This window comes from Siniperca chuatsi, linkage group LG1 (assembly GCF_020085105.1).
Source record: "Siniperca chuatsi isolate FFG_IHB_CAS linkage group LG1, ASM2008510v1, whole genome shotgun sequence".
Taxonomy (NCBI): Eukaryota; Metazoa; Chordata; class Actinopteri; order Centrarchiformes; family Sinipercidae; genus Siniperca; species Siniperca chuatsi.
Window position 1 is genome coordinate 3,404,823 of NC_058042.1, and position 27,564 is coordinate 3,432,386.

Below are 27,564 nucleotides of genomic sequence, written 5' to 3' on the forward strand. Positions count from 1 at the left end.
TTTCCTGTTCGAATCCTGGAGGACTTTTTGACTCAGAGCTGCTCTACAGGAATAGCAACAGAACACAAGAGGGAGTAAGTGGGTGAGAAGCAGAGATCATCAGTGTTGTGCTGTTTAGTATGCATCATGAAAATCTGTGAGGATAGTCAGAAATTCACAGCTCATATTATCAAAGGATAGCTTTATCTGTACTTTCAGAAAGCCCTCAACATTCAGAGGAAATGTCACATCTGAATAATCTTTCTGATGAAACGTTATTAGTTTTTAAGCTCTAATGCTGCCCGGAAAGCTTTTTTTTTTTAATGTAAATGCCCCTTTTGTTTTATGTTGAAAATAGATTAGAAATGTTTTATTTTTCAGTTTTATGTGCTGCTGAAAAGCTGAATATTGAGTTTTTATTTCTGTTTACTTTTTTCTAGAAAGCCTGTCGTCGTCACTTCATCTGGTTGGCTTTTATATGTTTTTATTTTCCTCTGTAAAGTGCAACAGCGCAGGGAATGAGGATAAACAGTTGAGGGAGGAAAAGGGAGATGAGAAGTTTTCACGTTGTTTCTGAGCGCATGATTTTAACTCGCTCGGAGTGTGAAAGTAGTGAACGACGAACATGATTTCTTGTGTTGTCGCTGGATATTCTTGTTTCTAACAGTGGTATATCAGTGACAGCGATAACGGATCTTGGACATGATGATGAATAACTCACTCTTTGCTAAGTTTGAGTGTATTTTTAACGTGTGAGTGACCTGGTTTGTAACATGCTAACAGTTCAGCACAGTAATGTCACATTACACCGACATGAGACGCGAAGGAGTCCAGTTTCATTCCTGCAGAGGAGAGGGCAGCGTGCGATGCAATTACAATTTCCATTGTCTTGTTTTTCTGTGTGTGTGTGCTGTCTTTGTGAGGACCAATTTCAGTTTCAAACCATCGTAGCGAGGACATTTCTACATTGTGTGGACATTTTAGGCAGGTCCTCGCTACTTCAAATGAGCTGTTTGAACGTTAAGACTCGTTTTTAAGGTTCAGGCTGGAATTATGTTTAGGTTAGGGGTTATGTTAATGATGGTCCTCACGAGTATACAAAGACAAAGTGTGTGTGTGTGTGTGAGAGTGTGTGTGTGTGAGTGAGTACAGGCATAATACAGTGTAAAGGGTAAGTGCCAGCTGTTATTTCTGCATAAACAAACTGTGAGCCTGAAGCAGAGCCATCGAGTCAATGTTGACATCACGCGCACACGCACACACACACACACACACACACACACACACACACACATGCATGCACACACCTACACGCACAGTCCGACAGCTCATTTGTTAAACTCAGGGGAATGATTTGATTTCAGCAGAGGCCCTCTCCTCCAGCTCTTCCTCCCACTTGACCTTTTCCTTGAGTTTTCCAATCAGCGCTCCAATCGCCTCCTCTCCTTGTTCTTTGCTCTAATTTCGCCGCTGTACAATTTCCTATATTGATTTTTTTTTCAAGCCCAGCTGTAGTCGGGGGGAATCAGGGAATCAAGTACGCAGTTTGTCTCTTTTAACTGGGTTCGTAAGCGGTCAAGAAATCGTCTCTGGATCCCTGCCCGTCAGCCGTGCCAATCTATGAAGGGTTTCGTCAATAGTTACAAACCCGAGCAGCCGGTTCGTGATTGGGTCTGTGAGAAGGAGGTCGATGAGGCAACTTTAATCTTCACTCCATTTAGAGCCCAATCCAGCCTCTTCAAATCTATTGCTGCGTCTGCGATCGCTCCTTCGTTCACTTACTCACGACTCCAGTTTACTCGCCCCGTTAACATTAGCAGCGAATCGTACTGTCAAAAGTAAAAAGTGCTCATTGTGCAAAACCATTCAAAGTGTGACATTTACCATATATCTGTTATTAACTAATCAGCATCTGAATGTTGTGAGAATGGAGCTCATTTTAACAACTGTATATACTGCTGGGTAGTTTCATCTATAACAGTTTATATTTTATAAACTGATCATGTGTTTGACGTTGATCTGGAAAGCAAATAGTAACTAATTTTGTCTTAAATGTAGTGGAATAAAAAGTCAACACTTCCCTCTGAAATGTAGCGGAGTAGAAGTAGAAAGCGGCATAAAATGGAAATACTAAAGTAAAATACCTCAAATTTGTACTGAAGTACAGTACTGGAGTAAATGTACATAGTTACATTGCACCACTGTTGCCCAGTAGCCTGCAAACGTTGATACAAGACGGGTTTTCTCCTTTTCGACCAGCCCACGTAGCGCTGGTTGTGCCGTCACGGATTTAAGGCCGCTAGCTTTACTAGCCTAGCTTGCTAACGTTAGCAGTGATTCCCACGGGGCGTTACTTCCGGTGCACCTGCTGAGTCACCGGCAGCTCGGTGCTGCGCTCGTCCTGCATTGTGGGAAGGAGGGAGGTTAGCTAGCGTTAGCCGTCTCTCTCTCTCACGGGTGCAGTCGTGGCGACGGCAAATAACTCACAGCAGTGCGGAGTCCTGTATCCTCAGCACGTCGTACGTTACTCCGGGATTCAAATGACAGACGGGACTAACAGCTATAACATCAGCCTGCAGCTGGCTAGCTGTGCTGCTGGAACCGAAGGGACATTACGAACTGCTTTTAGAAACTGGACCAATTCAATTTCATTGTCATTTGGAACCAAAAAGTCACGCCAGGGCACCAAAAGTTAACTGAACTTAATTTACAAGGATATATATGCTGATTTCTCAGCATATTTGTTTTTAAATGTATTTTGATTAAACTGTGATGTACTTTACATATGAGCAGGTCATGAAAATGAAAACGGGGAAAAGATTACAGGAAACACTAAGAGAAACTCTCGAAATACACTGTGGCCAGTGGTGGAAAGCAATTAAGTACATTTACTCAAGTACAGTTTCATGGTAGTTGTACTTGAGTATTTCTATTTTATACTTTTACTTCACAACATTTCAGAGGTAAATATTGTACTTTTTACTGCACTACATTTATTTGACAGCCTTAGTTACTAGTTACAGATATTTTAGTTTATTCGAGGCTCAAAGAGGTAACAAAGAACGAGTCCTTTTACTTCTGGTACTTTAATCACATTTTGCTCATAATGCTTCTGTACTTTTAAAAAAGTAGGAATTTAAATGCAGGACTTTTACTTGTAATGGAGTATTGTTACACTGTTGTATTGGTACTTTTACTAAAGTAAAGGTACACACACACACACACACTCCTCACCAATGCTGTTTGGTATGTTGATCTGCCTGTTTGTTTTCCATGTTGACGGATGTTCACACTCTCTGTTGACTTGTTGTTGTTCAGGTAGGAAACAGGACGTCACTGCCCTGAAACTGGCTCAGCTGCCTGTAGCGGAGACCTCATCACTCAGCAGTGTGATTTCCCTCTATATTCCCTCTATGATGCCGTAAAGATATTACCTTTCTTTTATTTTTGTCTGCGCAAAAACATCTGCAAAGCAGCTGGGCTGCAGAGATTTCTTTTAACTTCTTTTCCGGACACAGAAAACATTTAATTTTAAAAGCAAAGAACATTTGAAGGAGATGGATATTTAGAAACAAGGGATCCGACCTTTTAGAGGAAAGAGATTAAAACTGTGAGATTATTGCGGCTCCTGGTTTGCTGACGTCCCCAGATATTACATAACTACAAGTCAGTGAAGACAAATCTGAATCTTAATGCGATGCTATCAGGATATCAGGACTCATTTGGGCACAGTGTGGAAAGTGCACAGTCAATATGAAGGCTTTTTGATTGTGCTGCCGATGATTTGCTTCCTGTCAATCACCTGATGTGCAGAGGAAGAAATCAAAACGATTGCTCAAAAACGTCACTGTCACGTCCCTCAGTTTTATTTGAAGAAATAATTCATTTTGGGAATTACTGGTGAAGCTGAGAAGATCGATAACACTCTCCTGTCTGTGCGTTCAGTATGGAGCTACAGCATAAAGACTGGAAGCAGCAGACGGAAACAGAAAGCCTGGCTCTGTCCAAAGGGCAAAAATACGTCTACCAACACCTCTAAAGCTCCCTAATTATTAGTATCTTGTTTGTTTAGTCCGTACACACACAGAGAACATTTAAAAAAACTAAACGTAGTGAGAAAAGCCGTCACAATGACCAAGAACCCGAAGTGACGCTTGTTGTGTCCAGCCAACAGCCCAGACCTCAACATTATTAACAATAAACTAAAATTATTAAGATTATTAAAAGGAAAAACAACAAACAAATTGTAGTTTTTACATTTCTGTTTGTGTACGGATTAAACAAACAAGATACAGAGTGTTAATTAGTGAACTTTAGAGACAGCCAGGCTAGCTGTTTCCCCCTGCTTCCAGTCTTTATGCTAAGCTAAGCTAACCGGCTGCTGGCTGCAGCTCCACACAGACATGAAAGTGTGTTGATCTTCTCATTAAACAAGTATTTATGTCAAAGTATTCCTTTCCAGAGTCTTAACGTTAAAACGAGTTCATGCGAAATGTAAACAGAGCTCTGACAGAGTTCAGGCTTTAACTTGAAACGAGAGCTGCGTTATCCTTCAAAACATCTCGTTCTGGTGAATCTCTGAGCACGACTCAGCTCTGGGAAATTTCACATCACTGCAGTCCCAGAAGATCACCTTTATCCCATCATGCATCTCTTCCCCAAAGATAACACTGCTGTCCAGTGCAGTGGTTCTTAACAGTAAAAGCTCTAATGGACATCTAACGCTTTGAACAAAGCAGTCGCAGATTCTGTTTGTGCTTTTCACGGACTGAATCTTTGGTAAACGAACAGCTGAGGAGAGGAGAGCGTCCATTTTGGTGACCTCAGGACTGTCTCTCTACTTTTTGCCAGTTATGTATAGTTCTGATGGCCACAGGCGCCACAAAACACCACAAAACACCACAAAACACTGTAAAACACTGTAAAACACTGCAGGGTCATCTGGCAAAAAAGTTGAACCGGGCCCAACTTTTGCAGCATCACCCGGCAAAACGCTGCGGTGGGCAATCGCATGCATGCAAGAGCACATTCCTGGTGGATTGTTTTGTAACGTGAACGTTGAATTTCTACTGTTTACCTCACGATGGTGGCGATTAAAGATAAAATAACTGCTCGCGTGATAACTTTCCAGAGTTGTAAAATCCTGTCTCATAAGTATTTTAAGCTGTTGTCTGATCAGCCTTCAAACTCTTATATCTATTACTCAGACTGTATTATTAGTATTATCAGCAAAATGTACTTAAAGTATCAAGGATTCAAGGCTTTTTTTTTATAATCATTGCCTTCCTGTGAAATATTGGTTATTTAAATGAAACCATGTGAGAAGTTTAGAGGTGAAATTACTCTTTGGTGGAACTGCTGACAAATCATAGACATCTGAACCGTGAAAGATTTTATAGAAGACGTCACGAGCCAAAAACGTTGCTAAACTCTGGTTTAACACTAAAGAATTCTTCATGTGTTTTTACGTAAAATCTTAATCTAATTAAAGCTGTCAGATAAACGTAGTGAAGTAAAAAGTACAATATCTCTCTCTGAGATGTGGCGGAGCAGAAGTATAAAGTAGCATAAAAAGGAAAGACTCTAGTAAAGTAGAAGTACCTCAAATTGTACTTCAGTACAGTACTTGAGTAAATCAACTCTCCACCACTGTGTAAAAAACAGGCAGGATGGCAGAGTCACTGAGCTGCATCGCAACAAAATAAGTCTGGGGATGATTATTTTCATTATCGATGAACCTGTTCATTATTTTCTCGATTAATCAATTCATCGTTTCTTTCCATAAAATATCAGAAAATAGTTTTTTTAAAAAGCCCATTAAACTAGCCAAAAAGGTCGGGAAGCACTGGTTTAATATTTATAAATTTACTGTATTTTATAAGAGTATCATATGTGTTTTTATGTAAAAGTAAAAGTAAGTAAAGTGCAATATTTTCCTCTGAAATGTAGTGGAGTAGAAGTATAATGTAACATAAAACAGAAATATTCAAATAGTACTTGAGTAGCTGTACTTAGTTTCTTTCAAAACCTTGACAAATAAAACCAAAACTACCTGCAGGAACAGGTAAATGTGAAAATGTGTTTTTTTTCCTTTGTAATTTGGTTGAACTTTAAAGAACATTTAACAAGCAGACTGTGTGGCTTTGTTTACAGTCGGATGCGCTGTGTTTAGGACGCGGTCTATCCAGGATCTGTCAACAGCCTGTAAGCCGAGTCGGGGGGCTGAGAGGGCAGCCAGTCGATAACTGCGAAAGGACACTTGGCCTATATAATCTGATTCCTTTCAGGAGGTTTCCTCCATCTTCGCTCCACAGACTTCCTCCCTTTAGAGAGGAACCGCGGCAAACAAAGCCTGAATGCTTAATGAAGCAAGGCTCACGTCAACATGCCAAATTAATGAAATTCACTTCAACAGCATTTGAAAGCAGCCTTTGGGAGACCTGATAAGGCGGGGCGTTTGACAGGACTGTTTGTGCTGAATCAAGGGTGAGTTATCAGCTGCCCTGCTGCACAGGTCCCCTGGTGATTTGGGCACAAATTGAGAGAGCAGAGCAATTCCCCAGGAGTTTGGTTTAATTTCTTCTGTCAGAGAGATTCCACTGAACCACGTTCGCCCCCGGGCACCATCAGGAAATTAAGTTGCAAAAGAGGCTTAAGGTTTCCAAATAAAACAAATGAAAGGCTGTGCCGTGGTCTTCATCTTCAGGAGGGAACGACATTTTAAAATGTAAATGAGATGCACGGAAAGAGAATGAAAATGCGTTTCCTTATTATTGTGGGAGATGCAGCTTGAAACAGGAAGTGGTTTATCATTGAAACGTCACTGTCAGGGAGTTTTCTACTCTGTGTGAACTATTATCCGAACTTTAAACTCTTCAACACTGCTGGACTCAACTCACATACCCCTCGTGGTATCTAGCTGTGGAGTTGCCCAGGTTCTGAGATTTATCAATTACAGTACTCCACCACACAAAGGGATAGTTTATATGAACTATTTGATATAAAACATTCCCCATATCAGATGTAAAGCGGCTATAATCAATATTTTTAAATCAACAATGAATGCTGTGACTGTACGTACAGGTGCCGCTCCCACAGAGGCCTGTCACCTGACTGCAGTTCCCCTCAGCTCTTCGGAGCCTTGCAACTTTACCGTTTTGGTTCACGCTAGCAAGTTAGCAGCTAAAGAGCCAGATATTTCCCCCAGGAGCCGGTAAACAGAGCGAAAAGACAGTGAATATTGGATTTACATTCATCAGGTGGACACGACTCCAAATTAATGCTAATGTTGCTCTGTTACTGTTGGATGTGTAAATACAAAACTGTCTGCTAACAAGTTCAACATTTCAACTTAAAGAGGCTTTTTCTGCTCAAAATTAGGCCTAGTCAAAGTCCTGACCTGAATCCTATTGAGATGCTGTGGCATGACCTTAAAAAGACAGTTCATGCTCGAAAACCCTCCAATGTGGCTGAATTACAACAATTCTGCAGAGATGAGTGGGCCAAAACTCCTCCACAGTGCTGTAAAAGACTCACTGCAAGTTATTGCAAATGCTTGATTGCAGTTGTTGCTGCTAAGGGTGGAGCAACCAGTTATTAGGTTTAGGGGCCGATCACTATTTCACACAGGGCCATGTAGGTTTGGATTTTGTTTTCCCTTAATAATAACAACAACCTTCATTTAAAAACTGCACTTTGTGTTTACTTGTGTTATCTTTGACTAATATTTAAATTTGTTTGATGATCTGAAACATTTAAGTGTGACACACATGCAAAAAAAAAAAGAAATCAGGAAGGGGGCAAACACTTTTGCACACCGCTGTATGTGTTTGCTGAATTCTCTCGATCCCAAACCGTGATGTAATAGGCAGGACTCCGAGGTCTATGTTGACCCCCCCCCTCGACTGTGTTAGCAGCTGCTTCTCCGAGTGTAAAAAGCAGAACACTGGCTAACTGTAGCTCCAGTTTGTGCCTCTTAGCAATCCTTATGAGTAAACGCGACACATGAGCCCACTGATAACTGTGCTGTACAAACAGTAACGATGAACAGCAGGGCTACGACTATGTACTGAAAGCCCCCCCCCCCCGACACACGGTGGAGAGCCTCTCGTAGCAGAGCTGCTAGCTCAGCTAGCAGGTACAGGTACCCAGGGACTGGGACTCTCTCAAAGGGACACAAAGTGCTTCTGGTGACGGTCAAAAGCTCCACCAGACTCCCTGTCTTTCAGCCGAGACACAGAGAGTCTGACAGTAGCTGCTCATCAGTTCTGACTAAAGGCTCTACGTCTCTGAGTGGCGGTCGGTCGGTCTCTGCTAGAGGCTGACATTTATCTGGGAAATCCTGTGGGTCATGGGATTCCTGTGGGAGTCAACGGGAGCAGGAAGCATAGGTCCGTTTTTATACATAAATATGCAGTTCTGATATGAATAAACGCCGTTTTCTGATTTATTTATTTTTTAATCGGGAATTGGACGGGACAGGCGTGAAAGTCACCAACCCACGTTGTTGCCCCTCACCCCTCTGTCGCTGGGAGGGAGTTCCCCATTAAAAGGCGATGATATGTCAACGTTAAAATATGTCAAAAAGATCAGTTATTGCAGGTTTAAATTGCTCAGAAAAAGAAAAAAAAAGGAAATTTGAACAACTGGGCAAAACGCCATCTGCTGATGAAGATCATGTGATATGACTGAAAGCTCCAGAACAGCCACTATAGGGACCTTGAGGTGAGATTTCCCCCTCGAGATCAAGAATGAACTTTTAACCTCCACATTCCCAGTTGGTAACCGAAACCGTCTGTTAAACAAAAAAAACAAAAAAAAAGAAAGAAAATTGTAGGCTCCCACGTCCGTGCCTGGTCTACCCCGATGACATCACTATGACATCATCAGGGTTATTTTCAGGAGACTTGACAAAAAAAAAAAAAAAATCACGGGCTGAACAGGTGGCGTGCGCCTTTAATTCTCTGGATAATCCTCATTGGAGCAGAACCGGTCCCGTTCCAGTTAGGGACGACGGTTACAGACCCGACTGACTCTTGTCATGACTCGTTTCCCAGCATGCTCCTGCAGGCTCGCTGCGTCGTGGATTACCACGTAATCCCTGATATTCATCAGCCTGGGAGGTCAGAGGTCGTCTCATCACGATTCTCCAGCATCACTCTCGTCTCGGTGAAGATGAACTGGATCGTGGGGATGAAGAGGAGCAGAGTTCGACGCGAGGAGGTCTTTACTGTGTATTTCTGGCGAATATCTGGAAATCACAATTCACTTCGCTCAGTTCAAAGATTCGTAGTCACTGAATATGTAGTTCGTTTTACTGCAGAACGAGTACTTTTACCTTTGATACTTTACGTGCATTTAGCTGATAATACTTTTGTACTTTTACTTAAGTAGGATTTTGAATGCAGGGCCACTGTTCAAACATTCCTGGTTATCCTGAAAAATGTTCAGTACGTCCACATTTTTGAAGCTCATAAGAGACTTTGTGAGGCGGATGAGTGGAAGGAGAACAGCGAAACAACATGTAATAATTCCACTGAAGTTAAACTAAATCGTCTCAATTTGAGATTCAAAGTTTTCACGCAAAACCGCTGACAGGCTCAGTCCAAACCACAATTAGTCAAACTAGATAAACAGCCGGTTTAGTGGAGTTGTGAGTAATCCACTCTACGTGCCGCAAAATATCAACAGGGAATAAATCCTCAGATTAAGCCTCGTTTCACAAACGTCTTATTTTTCAGAGGGGTCACGTTATAGGAGCGAGGACGCCACCGCCACAGCAGCTGATGTATCGGTTATTAGATCTGGACCGAAAAACAACCACCTGCTTCTTGTAAAGCAGCAATGCAAATCATGAATGACATAATAGTGTGTGTGTGTGTGTGTGTGTGTGTGTTGCACACAGACAGACCGAGGATCTGTGTTTTATCTTCTGTCCATGTTTATTAATCCTCTCTGCGTTTGGACGTCTGCCTGCACAAACTTTGTCAATCAGGCTTTAGCTGCATTTAAACAAAGGCTTTTCATTTGAGTCCAGTTGATACCGAAGAGTCATGATCAAGTAAAGACAAGCAGCTCTGCACTGTAAAAAACTCTTTGTCTATTCTTTTTAACGTGTTTAACGAAGTGTTTGCGTCCATCTGCTCAGAGGCTGCAGATGGACGGAAGCTAAATCTGCTGCAGAGCCTCTTTTCTCTTTGATTGAGATTCATATAGTTTGTACATTTTATTCAATAAATCTAATAAAATGAACTTAAAAAAAAATCTAAGTAACTCATGTTTAAACTGTACAGTACAGTGTACAGAAGTCCTGCATTAAAAAATGTGCTTAAGTAAAAGTACAATCAGGTAAATACACTTTAAGTACCAAAAGTAAAAGTACTCATTATGCAGAATAATATATATTATATTATTGGATCATAAGTATTGATGCATTAATGTTGTTGCAGCTGGTGAAGGTGGAGCTCATTTTAATGAATACTGCTGGGTATCTTGTGGATTTATCACTCTGGGATCAATAAAACTCGTTACTAAAGTTATCAAATGAATGTCTGAGTGAAAAGTACTAATATTTCCCTCTGAACTGTAGCGGAGTAGAAAGTAGAAAGTAGCAGAAAATGGAAATACTCAAGTGAAGTGCCTCAAAATTGTGCTCGAGTACAGAACTTGAGTAAATGTACTCAGCTGCCTTCCTCCGCTGGTCTTCGGGCATTGGCTCGCTCACAACGGTCAGCGCAGCTCGGATCAAACTTAATGACCGACTCTTGGCAAGAAAGCAAATAAACCATTTCCCAAAGTGTGGATCTATTCCTGTAACGAGAGCAGCGAGGCTGAACCGGACAGGAAATGTGCCGTCAAACTCAGACTACGAGCTAAAAGAGGCTCTGCGGGGTCGTCACTGCTTCTGCGTCTCCTTCTGCCTGAGCACGCAGCCCCACCTGCCCGTCCTCTTTTAATCTGAAGGTAAATGGAAGTCAACAGAAAAGCATCGATGCCGAGCTCGGGACGTTTTCTACTAACATCTCTGTTTGATTTGTGGAAACCTGGACAGCTTGTGGACCTGCACAATTTAACATGAGACAGCTTAGACACACCTATGTATTTCGGATAATAAAGTTCCCTCAGCTTTGGTTCAGTAGACAAACAAATCGACTGATCCACTTGTACTTGTCTAATTTAATTTATATTGCAATCTGAGCACACATTACATCAATATAACTAAGTACATTTACTCAAATACTGTACTAAAGTATAATTTTGACATACTTGAGTATTTTTCATCTCATGTTTCTCTGTTTTATTGCAGTTCAGACGCAAATATTATATTTTTTACTCCACTATATTTATTTGACAGCTATAGTTGTTGCTTTAATTAAGATTTTCATACAAAAACATGCCAGCAGCAAGTCGTTTGGTTGGTCCGCCGCTTTGGTCCAGACTGAAATATCTCAACAACTATTTGTCGGTTTGGCTTTGTTTAAAACCCTGACGAAGACCCGCAGCGGTCGAAACATGTTGGCTCTTTTAATGATGTAGCACCTGTAATAAAGGCGTTTTAAGATTTCCTTCCTCGTTGTTATTTTTTTCTTATGTTTTGTTTCTGGATTGCCTTTCAAATATTTGCCAGATTGCCACGAAACTTTGTACAGACGTTCGTGATCCTCAGAGGATGAATCCTACTCACTTTCATGATCCTCTGACTTTTCCTTTAGCGCCACCAACTGGTCAAAAGTTGTCACTTATCCCGTGAAATAACTCAACATCTACCGGACGTGTTGGCACAAAGTTTTGTTCGGACATTCGTGGTCAAAAGTTTTAATTTGCCAAATACTTAAACACCTGCAAAACTAATAATACTCCCATCAGCCTCAGCTGTACTTTGTGTTTAGCGCTGATCAGGTGTGTGAAATGTTAGCATGCTAACACGCTAAACTAAGATGGTAAACATTATAAGCTATCAGAAATCAGAAATACTTTATTGATCCCTGAAGGGAAACTCTTTGTTACAGCAGCTTGCCTTTACGTCAGTGCACACAGGAGAAAGTACTAGCAAACAATATAATATAATACACTATAAAACACTATAAAAACTATAAAAACAGGTCAGAAAATAAATTAAGTACCAGGTGGGTATAAGTATAAAATAAAATAAGAGTGAAGTACAAAGTGGGTTTACCGGTTGATGATGATAATACAGTATAATAATACAATGTAATAACATAAGTAATAAGCAGTGGTGCATGTACTGTCAAGTGTAGCTTATTGAGATTATTAAGATATTGCACAGCAGTAATGGAGGTATGAATAATATCAATATGCGAGACATCAGCATCTTTTCATAACAAACATTCAAAATCACCACATTTGGAGATACGTGGTTTTTCACTGGACAGGAAGTGGATGACAAATGTGTAAAGTGACTAAAAAGTTATCAGATAAATGTAGTGGAGTAAGTAAAAAGTACAGTATTTCTCTCTGATATGTGGCGGAGGAGTAAAGCATAAACTGTAAATGCAAAGTACAAAGTATCTTGAATTTGTACTTAGTTAAAATTAGTAAAAGATCTGAGTACTTTCATCACATTCTGAGTTGAATTGCCTTAAAGTCGTTTTTTACAGTGTAGAAGAAGAGAGAGATGGGAGGGGAAGGGGAGGGGAGGAGGGTGACAAGAGGTGGAGGAGGAGGAGGAGGAGGAGGAAGAGGAGGAGGAGGAGGAGGATGGTCCTGCTGTCAAACACAGATGAGAACACAGCAGCAGCGGCGGCAGCAGCAGGTTTCAGGAGGGCACCGCTGTTAGATAATCGCATTTGCTCTCCCCTCGGGAAGCGGCGGGGACGGATGGAGGCGCAGCGCCGAGCCGAGGACACCGTCGAGAAATCCTGCTGATTCAATCCCGTCCAACTCCCCGAAGCTGCCGGGGAGGCGACGCGTGCAGACCGGCGCTGCTGCACAGACACACGCCGACCCTGCAAACTTCGGAGTGGATTTACAAAACTGTGTTCATCCTCTGCCTCCTGCCGCTCGTCAGCTTAATAATAACAACAGCAATTATGCAATTATGGCTTAATTAGTGATCTTCATTATAGCAACAGAGGAGAAAATGCTCGAGACAAATAGCGGAGTGAGACAGCCCACCTGCGCCTTTTAAGGTGAGTGAATAAATTACTAGTTTTATTTTAAACTTTACCCTCATTTAAATATTATTATAATATAATGTTATATATTATAATGTAATATAATACAATGTAATATATTATAATGTAATATAATGTAATGTAATATTTAATATAATATAATGTAATATATTATAATGTAATGTAATATTTAATATAATATAACGTAATATATTATAATGTAATGTAATGTAACTTTAACACTCCATTTGTTAAGTAACATGTTTGTCTCTTTAATTAGCAAACTGCTGCTGTTACTTTCCTGCAGTGGTGGAAAGCACATTTACTCAAGTACTGTGCTTAAGTACAAATTTTGAGGTACTTGTACTTTACTTGAGTATTTCCATTTTGTGCTGCTTTATACTTCTATTTCAGAGGTAAATTTGACTTTTTACTCCTCTACATTTTTCTGATAACTTTAGTCAGTTTGTAGATTTGGATTAATAATACAAAATATAATAACAATTAAATTATGATGTATTATTATCAATTACAATAAGTATTTATTGATCCCAGGGGGATAATCCTCGAGCTACCAGGCAGTATAAAGTAATTAAAATGAGCTCCACCTTCACCAGCTGCAACATTAAAGTGATGAACACATTAATGCATCAGTTATTATAATGTAATAACAAAGTATACATGATTCTGACACTCTGCAAAATCGGTACCTTTAGTATATTTTGATGCTAATGCTTTTGTACTTTTACTTAAGTAAATATTTTAAATTTTACTTGTAACAAAGTATTTCTACACTGTCCACAGCTGATGGTCTTTCCATTGGATCTCATCTTCTCATCGAGGAATAATACTTAACTTAACGTGATTTATGTTGATAAAAAAATATACTGCAGAAGCTAAACGAGTACAACACAATTAGAAGGTTACTGTTTTATATCACCAGTCGTTGCATCTGCTGCTCTGCTTCTGAGCATCAAAGGACATATAATATACTTTATATATTTAATATGGGTGCACAGTATACCCCTCATCTTGATAATATTATTGTTTAAAAGTTGGTGTTTTGGGACAGACAGGCGTCATGCAGTATATGTGTGGTCTATTTGGAATAAACTTGAAAGTCTGCATACATTTGGAAACCGTCTGCACAACGCGACAACTAGAAGATAGTTTCACTTTTTTAGTTTTTACTCGTTGGTGGAAGAAATATTGGATTTAAAAGTAGTAATGCAGAAATACTCCATTCGGGTAAAAGTCCTGCATTCATAATTTTACTTAAATAGAAGTACAGAAGTACTAAATAGAAGTGCAGTAGTACTTCTACCATGGTACTTAAAGTATCCAAAGTACTATATAGTACACTATATTTTGTTATTGGATTATTATTACTGATACATTAATGTGCAAGCAGACGTTTAATAGTGTAGCTGGTTGAGGCGGAGCTAATTTTAACTACTAAATATACTATTGGGTACTTCAGTACATAACTATGCATCATATTGTGTTTTGTGTGTAAAATCTTAACCTGCAACTTTTTAATTATAGCTTCATGTAAATGAATCTGCCCTTTGAGCTCACAGTGTGTGTTTGCATGTTAGCAGATATCTATTAGCATTAAACACTTGGAAAGAAACTATCCACTGAACAGAAGCTGTGGTCAAAGGAGCTTCTTTACATCTGTCGGCTGCTCGATCTCAGGTATTTAAACCTCTCTTGGTCGTTCACACCATGATGTCGCAGCAGAGGCGAGGAGAGCTTTTAAGGTCACACGGCAGTCGTGTGAATCGAGGCGCAAATTGGTGTGAAGCAAACTCAGAAAGGCTAAAAGCGTCTTTTTTTCAGTGAATTTTCTTCATTTATGAACAATTACCACAGCACATTGGATGTAATGTGGTTGTGTCTATTAATTCTTAAATGATTATTCAATTGATTAAAGAGTCAATCAGCTGAAAAGTATGGATGTATTAGTAGGATACCCTGCTGCCAATTTGCCTCAGTGGCCAACTGCGGTACTGCAACAACAGCCTGAAAATTATTGAATTCAATTATTGAATTCAATTATTGAATTGAAGACTCATCCCACCAAAAAGCACCACAGAGCGCCACAGGAAGTCATTCCTGCCTGTGGCCATCAGACTCTTTAACTCCTCCCTCTAAGGGTTAGTCTGTTTGACCCGAAGTCACTAAACTGGACATTGAGCATTACATCTCCGCCATAATTAATAATAATTGTGCAATATTCTGTGTACTACTTCCGTGCAATATTAGTTTTCCCTCGTTAGTTTTTTCTTATTTATTGTTACTGATACTATATACCTCAATTACTCTTCGACAGTACATGCACCTCCGCTTATTAATATTATTTATTACATAATTAGTTACATTGTATTTTATACTGTACTTTCATCATCAACCAGTAAACCCACTTGGTACTCGACACTTAGTTTATCTTATACTTATACCGACATGATACTTATTTATTTCTGACCTGTTTTATAGTGTTTATAATGTATCATATCGTTTGCTAGTACTTTCTCCTGTGCGCACTGACGTAAAGGCGAGCTGCTGTAACAAAGAGTTTCCCTACGGGGATCAATAAAGTATTTCTGATTCTGATTCTGAAAACTCCCCCCCCCCACAGACCTCCATTAGAAAAGAGACGTTTGTAAAACAAAACAAAGGTCAATTATTACTCTTTGTATTAGGAATTTTTAAATCACAAAAGGCTTAATATTTGGTATCAGAGGCTGCGATCTCTCTCTCTTCCCTCCTGAAGCTGTTCAGGGATCTGACAGGTGTTTTTTATGAAAGATGTATCACCTCCAAAACTGGGGGTCTGGTCTGACCATGGAGTAAGCTTACCCTGGAACTTCAATAAAACTGGTACTTTAATAAAAAGCTCTATTTATAGCTAGCCATTTGTTGCTTTTGTTTGTATGTAGGCAATGCTTAGACAGAGACCCCCGAAAGCCAGGGTGTGATTTGAACACTGATGAAGTCACATATAAAATAATTAAATAGCAAACTTAATTAATGTAGCGCCTTTCAAACATGAATTGCAGCTTCACAAAATTAAAAAAGAGAAAAAGAGCAGACAATGTAATAACAGTTGAATATAAAGTAAAATAATAAACAATTAAAATTAAAAAACAGCCAATTATCATTACCATAACCAATACCACCTTCATCATCATCATCAAAAAATGGCTGTGGAGTAGTAATAAGAGATTCTAGGTAAAGTCAAGACTGAAAAGGTTTTTAACAGGCACTCACAAGCCTCAGCTGATGCTGCCGTCCTCAGATTCAGAGGCAGAAAATTCAAAGTTTGGGTCCAGAACTACAGAAAACAGCTTCACTGCGGGTCTTAATTTTGATGAGCAGCAGAGAGTCCGTGGATCGAGTCGGGGGCAAGTCCACAAATACATTTATAGACAAGTACAATAATATGTTTAAATTATGTTCCTTATATGCGGCTGGAAAGTTCAGCGTTGATAGTAACACCTACATTTTTTTGCCTGAGGTGTAATGTGTTGAGATAGTGCAGTAAACTGTTGCTCTTTTGGATCAATAACGAAGACTTCTGTTTTTGTCCTGATTTAGCTTGAGGAAATTTTGGATCAGACATCATAAATTGATGTCAGAGACGCAGTTTACAAGATGGGCTCAGGTCATCAGGACAGCTGTATAGAGTTGGGTGTCATCTGCATAGCAATGAAAGTCAATGGATGATGACCCCTACTGTTAACGTACAGAAAAGTAGCGGACCCAGGGCAGAGCCTTGTGGTACTCCATATGAAGTGTTGGTTTGTAACGAGAGGCTTTGAACTGAGACAAGAACATTTTAATTAATTGAAAAATACAAGGACTTGATGTACAAAAGACTGACTTGTTTTGTAATTTAATTTTTTCATGTCATCACAGCTTCTCTGTGGATCCTTCTTCTAACCTCCTGTCAACTGGACGCACAAATACCTCTTCCATCCCGTCACACATTCTGAAGCCAGCATGCCCATCATCAGCAATGCCAACCACGACTTCAGCACCTACTCCATCAGCAGTGACGACAGCAGCCTCGACCGCTTCTTCACCGAGATCCCGGAGACAGAGACCATCAAGGGCGTTTACTTCCAGCGCGCTCAGCTGCTTCGTGACCCCAAGGCCTCGTATGTGGTTGACCACACCCTGCAGGTTCTCATCAACGTGGGGGGCAACCGCTACACCTTCCCCTGGAGCACCTTGGAGCAGTTCCCCCAGAGTCGTCTGGGACGTCTGCGCTTCTGCACCACCCCCGAGGAGATAGCACGACTCTGCGACGACTACGACGAGACGTGCCAGGAGTACTTCTTTGACCGAAATCCGACAGCCTTCAGGGTCATCCTCAACTTCCTGGCTGCAGGCAAACTGCGTCTGCTTCGGGAACTGTGTGCCGTGTCGCTGCATGATGAGCTGGACTACTGGGGCGTGGACCCGGGTCATATGGAGCGCTGTTGCCGTCGCCGCATGATCACACGTGTAGAGGAGGTGGCCGAGCGAGAGCGCAAGGAAGAGGAGTGGAGGCAGAAGAGGGTGATGCTGAAGAAAAGCATCACACAGGCTAAAAAGGGCTACAGCAGACTGACATGGATGCTGCGAGAAGTGGTGGAAAACCCTCAGTCGGGGTTGGCCGGGAAGATGTTCGCCTGCCTCTCTGTCGTCATGGTGCTGGTCACCGTCATCAGCCTGTGCATCAGCACCATGCCAGACCTACGCGATGAAGAGACCAGGGTGCGTATAAAGCCCGTGAAAAGCTGACAGCCACATAACATCCTGTCAAACCTGCTTTACACACACATGAAGCCTTTTCTCTGTGTTCCAGGAAAGTTTCCTGTACTGTTCAGCACAGGTTTCAAATCAGCACATCACAGCAAAAAGAGGCATCTAGTGACACTAATGTTTAAGTAAATGAACCAAAACGTCTTAAGATTCTGTGTTAATTATATATATATATAAGAAAATTATGATCAAACCTTTAAGCTGCGCTAATCAATGTTTATATAACAATGGATCAATTGATTGGAATTTTAAAGGGGGGTTGATAGTGATGAACCAACAGACCATTATCACCCAACTGTGCAGGTCCCCGTAGCTCTACGGGGTGTATTAGTGTCTTTCAGCTCATTGTTTTCGTTGTCCAGCCCGCAACTTTACTATTTTTATTCACTTTAACGGCTCTCATCGGCGTCATGACCAGACGCTGAAAGCTGTTTTCAGTAAAAAACAAAACTCTGATAAACACACTGTATGCTACCTACCCAGCACCAAATGACAGATAGTAGCCGGGTTTCCATCCAAATGTAGCGCAAATTTTAACAGAAAAAAAGAAAATATTAATTATTTTTAGCTTCCAACCACTACGGTTATGCGATCATTAGGAGTTGGTTTGTCAAGATAAACAGTTGGTGGTGCTAATTCTCCAGTTGGGTGCAATTAAACCATCACCAAACCAACCACCAAAAACTTTTTTGTGATATTTTGAGATTTTTTTTCGTATTTGCTGCGTTTCCACTCAGGTTTTTTTTTTTGCGCAAATTGAAAATGCGCATAAAAACAGCATTTATTAGCTGAAGAGTCAGGTATTTTTCTCAGGAGTTGGTGGAGACAAAAAGCTAAAAGGAGAGTGAATATGTAAATGAGACTAAACATTTATGCTAATGTTGCTCTTTACACATTCGCCATATCAATTTTATAAGGCAGTAATATGCCAATGCTGTATACAGGTTGTTGCGTTGCCCCCAAGTGGCCAAATAAATCAATTAATGCACATTTAAACGTGTTGGTCGCATGTCGGAAGGAGCCCCCAAGTCACATTTACGTTTAAAAGTCACAATGGCAATCTCACTATGTCGGTCCTAGTTTCCGTAACATTTCCAACACGGCATACCGGTAAGTCTGAATTGAATGCCGTCAGGTTCAGTACAGTTGCAAACAAAACAAAAACAAAAACTATGAAGTCATTTTTTTTCCAAACAAAAACTTATGTCACCTGAATAGTTTGAAAGAAGATATGATCACATAAAAATAAATAAATATAGACTTATATAGATATAAATATAGGAGCTTTAAAGGTTCTGTATATGAGATTCTGAACATTAATACAGCAGCAAACAACTATTTGCTATATGAAGATATAGTGGAGTAATCGCAGCGTCTCCGTGCTGCGTTTATACAGCTGCACCGGCGGCGAGTGCATGTTAGTGCACGTGAGTCCCTCGTGTGAAACTGTTGGCTTTGACGAGAGCGATGTAACGGCTGTTTCTGGTTAAACAAAAAGGATCTTACTGTTTAACAAAAAGGTCCGTCTGTGTAGGGATACTTTCCATAATGTTGTCAGACACTTGGAATAACAATCTGAGCCTGTCGGTGGCAAGAAAAAGCACTTTTAGTGGACGCACTTTGACCGTCACAGTTGTCCCCAGCAGCCATTGCTGCCGGCTGAGGCGTAGAGCCAGAATATTCCAGTGAATTAAGGATTTATTTCGACCAAACCAGAGCTGGTGATTGTTGGAACACTGTAAAGACAAACAAAGACGGTTTTAGTGAGTTTTATTTTGTTTCTGTCCAGTTTGAATTAAGTGTGTCGATGATCTGCAATGTAAAATTACTGTTTTTCTCAATGTAGTCTGGTGGGCTGTAGCGCCCGTTTGTTTTGGTCTGCGATGCTGGTGCTCCTTTATGTTTTTGTATAAACGTACGGTCAAACAAGAGGAAAAACATTAAAGGTGCTATTGATGACATCGATAACATCCAGCCACTAGATGGCGCACTCCCCCTCCACTTCCATTCCAGTGGTTGTCAGTTCGTTGCACAACCTGCATATTTCATGGTGGAGTGGAGTGAGACTCCTCAGGGATTAAAGCTGTTATCTTTCTCATTTTGACAATCTAACCGGTGACAACACATTAGTTAATGTTGTAAGGGCTATGGCTGCCGGTAGTTGTTGTTTATTTTGTTTAAATACGCAGAACTGTAATTTTATGGGTTATTGTTGTTTGGACGATTAAGCTAACATAGCTAATATGTGCTAACATCAGTGTCCGTTTTTTCCACACTAACTGGCAACTACACCATGTGATACCAGCGTCGTTATCCTATTGGCTCACAAGCCTTGTTAGAAGCAGGAACCAAACGTCAGACATCTCACACAGAGATAAACAAAACATTTTTGTCCTGGATCATTTTGGACCCGTCAAAATTTTTAAATAATAATATTGTGTGTCATAATATTTTTTTGGGGGGGGGAAAGTTTATTCCGCACCTTTCTAAAACCTTTGTGGATTATTGTTTTTTAAATATTCGTCTACATAAAAATGTTTTTAATAAAACCTTTAAAAAATTATTGAGCAGACAATCAGTGGAAACTCAAAAACAATTCAAATGTGAATCAATTAATGCACAACAGTAAATGACAATGAAATGAAAGCTGGCCTGTACGAAATAAAATTAATAAATCAACTAATAATAAAACTTTTAAAAAGTAATTTAGATTAAGATAAATATTAATCAAAATAACTAGATTGATGGGAAACAGTCCCAGTTCCAATGTGACTGTTTAATCATAGATTTCTGCTGGTATTCTTCAGTCGACAGAAGCAGACAGGCTGTAGAGTCGATTGTATAACTAGTCTGAACTGGGCAATGCGATCATGTTTCTAAACTCGAGACGGCGGATCGATTTCTCCCTGATGAATGTGCAGTCAGTCGCACTAATCAAGACACGAGACAATCAAAGCACGTGTTCGGCTCAGAAACTGAAACAAACTTAATTTTCACATGTTTCGTAATTGATGAGACACTGAGTAAACATCTGGAGTTGTGTTTGGCTCAGAGGCAAAAGCAAAGCCAAGATTCCTTTTAATTCCTGGAAACCAGTTTTGTTTGCAGTTTTGGATTTCTGGCAGACATCTAAAGTTGAATGTTGGCCACCTGGTTGAACCAGCTTTTATTTAGCTTGACAGTACGGTGGCCGACAAGGGCAAACACACTGCAACTTGTGCAGAAAACGACAACAAAAGTGTTTCCAGAGGACACTAAAGAGGTTTGTGACTCGGGTCCGTATCATCTGTTCACTGTTTTTCTATTATTTTGTTTTGTACTGTTTCTCCACTTTGCGCATGTGCAGTCTGATCTGCAGCGTGGATTTACCTCGCGGGAGCTCGCAGATTCAAAGTTTATAAAGCATTTTTGAAGCTGAAAATTAAGGTAGATTTGAAGGAAAACTACTGTTAATCAGAGATAATAAGCAGGTTCATCAGTGGTGACAGCCTGTTATGAACATGGAGAGACCGAGTGCACAGAAACAGCGTTTCCTACAGTCTGCAAGGTTTCCTGCATTAAACCCACCGGTGAAATGTTTCGTCCTCACCGATACGTTTTTAAACATGGGAATTTAGACAGTTATCCTGCGATGCACTGTGAGGAGACAATAAAGCTCCTTGATGTGACATGCTCAGGTCGTACAGCGGCATCTTGTGTCAAAGCAGCTTCATCAGTGATTTAATACCTGTAAGATAATTACTGCATGAGAGAGTATAGTTACAAACCCTGCATGTCTTTCCAAAACAAAGCCTGTCGACTTTTGGTGAATCGCTTCTATTTGTGACAGACAAAATCGCCCCACTGATTATCGTGCAGGCTACAGGTCGTCTGTCAACACTGGTGGGAGGATAGTAAAGGTTAATATCTGTCATAAACACGAAATCTCCTCACAAATCATTAAAAATACTAAAAATAATTCCACTTTTTCGCTCTGCAAGGTCTTGCGAGGCGCATGCAGCGATCACTTTCAGCGCAGAGCAGCGGCGGCGGCAGAAGTCAGAAACCCACAACATGAACATGAACGGATGCTACACGAGCAAGCGTGTCCAAGCCGTGTGCAGCACTTTTTAGTGTCCTCTGGAAACACTTCTGCGTCGTTTTGTGTATTTTCAGCGCGTTCGTGTATTTGCAGTGTGTTTTCTAAATGCTGCGCATGTGATGTCAAATTGATGAAGATGTTTTCTTAACTTGCTTGTGTTTTGTCTGTTTGTACGTGTTTTCTTCAGCTGCGGTGCAGTTTGCCCTTGCCGGGCCACCGTATGACAAATAAGGCTGATAAAAATGAGATAAAGCTGAATGTTGGCTTGTTAAAGAAAGCAAAGGGACTAAAATTCGTGGTAACGCGTGGTAAACGTAATAAAAGCCGCAGCTTCTCATTTTTGGCCCCGACCGTTGAAATAACAACTGTCACTATCAGATTTGACCAGCTGTTGCTAGCTAGCTAATTACCATAACCCCTTGAGTTGGTTGAAAAATCTGTCTTAAGATGATTTTTTTATGTCCCAGATGACTCCGACAAAACAGTCTTAAATATGCATTTGATGACCACATGACATGATGCTAATTCGTAAAAAAAATGGAGGGAATAAAGAGCAGCATGTTGTTCTTGTATTTCAGGGTGGCTAGTTGTGTTATACAGCATTATAAGGAAAAAAAGTAAGATCAGATTGTTATTTAACATTAGCACAATAAGTATTATGTGATAATATATCATATAATAAGTAATATGTTTCACTTTTACACAAAAACAATTTGGATTTGAGGACCTGAATTTGGCGAAGTCATGTCCCGTAAACGTCCCCAAATACAGAGCGGCAAACGTTAGCTTAAGCTATGATATAGCGCTTAGTAGCATCCGGGACCCGTGTTACACCTTCTCCCACGTTGTGGATGTGTCAGTCCCGAATGGGCCTTTTTCTAAAGTAACCAAAAAACAATTTAGTTCGCTAATGATAAAGCTAACTCTTGGCCTTAACGCTAAGTTACTGCTGTAGGTGTTGGTTAGCCAGGCATGCTATTGTTTGCAGCGTAAATCAGACCAGACAAACACGTTGTTTAATCCATTCCTTACACTTTTGCTGTTGTATTATTGGTGTCGGAAAGGTGCTAAAAAAGACACGACCCTTGACCCCAGAGGCTTAGAGCTATAACAGTCAGATATAGACGGTAAATTGTTGAAAGTTCACCCTCATTTCCTGAATATATACCTTCACAAATTATTCACTTATTCCCAGGAGTCGTGTTTCCCCTGGTAACACAGCGTGCAGAAGTCTCGATTAAAAGTTAGATTTTATGAAACCTGCCCTTCAGCCTTTTTGTTGTCAGGAAACATAAAGGGGCTCATTATGTGCAGTTAGAAAAGCCTGCGTTTTACAAGGTTATTCTCAAGTATTTGCGACTATTTCTCTTTAGAAGGTCTTGTTTTCTTTCTCTGTCACCATTCAGTCAACTTTCAAAGTCACACTGAAATGAAAATTGATTTTTTTCCACATTCATTTTTAACATTCAGTGCTGTGTAGCTGTTTTTAAAAAAAGTTTTTTTCAGTGGCTTACTTTGTGGAGACACACATAATGCTGAATGATGCTGTACTTCCATGAAGTTGAGGGACTTGAAAGAGACGGATTTAAACTGAATGGATAAAATCGATGCAGCAAAATATGAAGTAGTTTTTTGCAGTTGATAAAATTGATCACATTTGATTTCCTTTTTTCAAACATGTAGAAAAGTTCTCATTTTAGTTCGAATACATGTGAAGAGCAAAGAAAGACCCCATTGTCTTATCCTTTTATTATTTATCCAAATTTCCAAATTTATTATTTTATTTTATATATATATATATATATATATATATATATATATATATATATATATATATATATATATATAGGTCAAGCTCCAAATATGCTCTTTCCTACATTTCCCATAATGCAACTCAGTGACCTCTTTCATCAAACCCCTCTGCCTGATAAATGCCCTCTCCGTGCCAACAGTTCGTAATGCAGGCTTTTTGTTGATAACCCTGATGACAATATCAGGGTTATATTCTCAGACTTTAGGACAGAGGTGGAGGAAGTATTCAGATCCTTTACTTCAGTAAAAGTACTAACACCACACAGTAAAATTACTCTGGTACAAGTAAAAGTCCTGCAGTGAAAATGTTACTTCAGTAACAGTATGATTATTTTCATTCTGGATCAATCTGCTGATTATTTTCTCCATTAATCGATCGATTGTTCGGTTTGTAAAGATTCTGAAAATAGTGAGAAACGCCGTCACGACGACCCAGAGCCCAAAGCGACGCCTTCACGATGTCGTCGTGTCCGACCGACAGTCCAAAGCTCGACATTATTAACAAAACATTACAATTATTACAGTCATTCAGAGGAAAAGCAGCAAATCTGCACATCTGAGACGCTGCAGCCAGGAAATGATTTTACAGGAAAAATTACTTAAAACTGTCTTATCGTCCAGGCAGCCATTGATTTCCACTGAAAAATCAATTTCCATTCCAGACATGCCACATGTGCTGTGTGATCTATCACAGTGAAGATTTTGTCACTTTGTGTGTTTGTGTCGAAATCATTGTCTGTCCATATACTTGATATTTTTCAGTGAAAAATCAAAATAGTTGCCACTTATTTTTTTGTCAATCGACCAACTGATTAATCGACTAATCGTTTCGGCTGTTAGTAGTAGTAGTAGTAAACATCATATTTTATTAGCTCTTCTTTTGTTTGTAAAAAAATCTTAATTTGTAAAGTAACCAAAGCTGTCAGATAAACGTGGTGACATAAAAAGTACAATATTCCCCAATAAGTAGAAAGCTGCACGAAAAGAAAAATACTCAAGTAAAGTACAAGTACCTTAAATTTGTACTTAAGTACAGTGACTGATCTATATGTGTGAAATTGACCCTTTAAAGTGTGCTTTCATCACAGTGCGTCTCTGTGTGTCTGCAGGGCGAGTGCTCCCAGAAGTGTCGCAGCATGTTTGTGGTGGAGTCCATCTGTGTGGCGTGGTTCACCTTGGAGTTTGCGCTGCGATTTGTCAACGCTCAGAGCAAGCTGGCCTTCGCTCGCGGCCCCCTCAACATCATCGACGCCATCGCCATCCTGCCGTACTACGTGTCCCTGGTCGTCGATGTCAGAGACGAGTCACAGGACGATGTCATCATAGGCGCCGGCAGAGGCTATCTGGACAAACTGAGTCTGATCCTGCGCCTGCTGCGGGCCCTGCGGATCCTGTACGTGATGCGGCTGGCTCGCCACTCTCTGGGCCTGCAGACTTTAGGACTGACCATGCAGCGCAGCATGAGGGAGTTCGGCCTGCTGCTGCTGTTCGTCTGCGTGGCCGTGACCCTCTTCTCACCTCTGGTCCATCTAGCAGAGAGCGAACTGGCGCCGTTCGCCGCCACGCACCCCCAACACAGCTTCAGCAGCATCCCGGCCTCCTACTGGTGGGCCATCATCTCTATGACCACGGTGGGCTACGGCGACATGGTGCCGCGCAGCATCCCCGGACAGATAGTCGCACTGACCAGTATCCTGAGTGGCATCCTCATCATGGCGTTCCCCGCCACGTCCATCTTCCACACCTTCTCCCGCTCGTATCAGGAGCTCAAGCAGGAGTACGAGCGTCTGTGGAAGGAGGAGAGAGGCGAGGAAATAGCCGCCGAGTCAGAGGAGAGTTGGTCCAAAGCCGATTTGTCACCAGACGAGCTCACGTCTGTGTCCAAGGAAGATAAAGACGGGCGGATGTCAAGCAGGAGTCATCAATCAACACTTCCAACTACAGCTTTCTAATGGACCAGGAAGAGAGCAACACTTTAATTCAGTTATTACATGTTAAAAATGGTGAACTTGACAACATACTCTAACCTATATAAGCACATTTAGACTCTAAAGGACTGTTATATTGTGGGCAGTGTATTACACTTTAAGTGATTGTCTATCCATGTTCTGGATTCACGCTTTAATAGCTTTCAACAAACTATCTAGTACTTATCAGGTTATACTAAGCTTTTTTTTCATATCAGCAAATACGTTACATACAGCAAGACATACTAAACCTTTAAAGAAAATATGAACTATAATCTTACTGCAGCTATTGTGCACATTTTTCTATTTTCAAAATTAGAATAAATACATGATATATAAAGCTTATATGTGCAATATATAAATATTGCACAGATATATTGATGTTTCCCAGCGTCGGCAGGAGACACTCTCATGCTGTATAGCCTTCTGATGTTGATGCAAAGCTTTTTCAACAAGTTCACGCGTTTTTACGTTTTAAAGTACACGTTTTCATACTTCTGTCCCTTTACAACATCCAACATTTGGAGTATCGTGTTGTTACGTTTGTGTTCCATTCAGAAAGAGAAAGCTTGTTAGCCTAGCTTGCTAACGTTAGCACTGATTGCGTCACGTTAGTTTTCATTTATGTGTTTGTTCTGCTTTACAGAAAAGGAGGGGTTCTAGCTAGCGTTAGCCGTCTCTCTTTCATGGGTCCAGTTGCAGTGACGCTAAATAACCAGACTGTTAAAACTCACAGCAACAAGCGCTCCTGTAACCTCAGCACTTCGTACGTAATTACTCTGTGATTCGTACTAACGTAAGGAGTGCTCCAATCACAGACGGGGCTAAGCAACAGGTGACCCAGCGGGGGAACTACCTGTTGTAAGTGCAGTAATAAGCTATTTTTAGTTCCGGCCAACACAGATATTACACCAATCAATAACATCGTCAGTAGTCAGTCATCGTCGGTATCACACATTAATGTAATGTTACTACAGATGAATAAATAAACGTCTAATTTCTTCTTTGTATCAAGTACAGTAAAGTCCAAACACACACCAAGGAGATATACAGTATATTGATATCTTTGCAAAATCTAATTTTAATTTCATTTCCACTTTAAAAGACAAACCAATTAATTAGAACATTTTTTTTTTTACAGCACACAAACTAGATTTTAATGTAGTTTAGGGATAAAATGAGGTAGATAAATACAAAGAAGTCAGCAGAAAGGCAACAGCAGAGAAAGGAATTGGCTAATAACAACGACTAATACAAGCACAGACGAGAGGCAACAACATTCACTTTATCTTGTTCATAACTTCATTGTTTGCTTATTGTTCGTCCTGTGATTTTTTTCGCGTCACCAACTCTCAAATTTTGGATGTTGGAGTGTCCTTAAATGCACCATGAAGGAGAGCTTTAACTTGCAGCTGCATAGTCAAGAGACAATGATTTCAACACAAACACACAAAGTGACTAAATCTTCACTGTGATAGATCACACAGCACATGTGTCATGTTTGTGCAAGTTTTTCTGTGGAAATCAATGGCTGCCTGGACGGTAAGACAGCCATTTATGGGCAGCAGTGTTTAAGGCTCGTGTATTTAACGGCCCTTTAATGTGCAGATTAATTTCATCCTCCACGCGAACATCTTGTAGCTCCTCTAGTGTCGCTGTTTATCTTAATTCCAGGCATTTTTTAAATAAAATAAACCCTTTCACGCTTTTGCTTGTATTTTTAACTTTCTTAGAGGATCGAATGATTTGTTCACTCTACACGAAGTCCTCGACAAAGAAA

General features: G+C 40.4%; 1 protein-coding gene across 2 annotated transcripts; it reads left to right on the top strand.

Annotated features, from left to right (window-relative positions):
* LOC122873325 (potassium voltage-gated channel subfamily G member 4-like) lies at positions 1-27,491 on the top strand. Of its 2 annotated transcripts, none has more exons than XM_044189929.1 (3): positions 1-82; positions 17,034-17,876; positions 24,927-27,491. In XM_044189929.1, the coding sequence occupies exons 2-3, from the start codon at positions 17,118-17,120 to the stop codon at positions 25,767-25,769; spliced, it is 1,602 nt and encodes a 533-aa protein (XP_044045864.1). In that variant the 5' UTR covers positions 1-82; positions 17,034-17,117; the 3' UTR covers positions 25,770-27,491. The 2 variants fall into 2 exon arrangements, with proteins under 2 accessions (XP_044045864.1, XP_044045858.1); XM_044189923.1 differs by lacking the exon at positions 1-82 and adding an exon at positions 12,679-13,127.
* The last annotated feature ends 73 nt before the right edge of the window (positions 27,492-27,564 follow it).

Bases quoted from the DNA above. Each gene is read 5' to 3' on its own strand.
- LOC122873325 (XM_044189929.1), top strand. From the start codon at position 17,118: ATGCCCATCATCAGCAATGCCAACCACGACTTCAGCACCTACTCCATC. The intron at 17,877-24,926 runs GTGCGTATAAAG...GTGTGTCTGCAG, and splicing joins TACGCGATGAAGAGACCAGG to GGCGAGTGCTCCCAGAAGTG.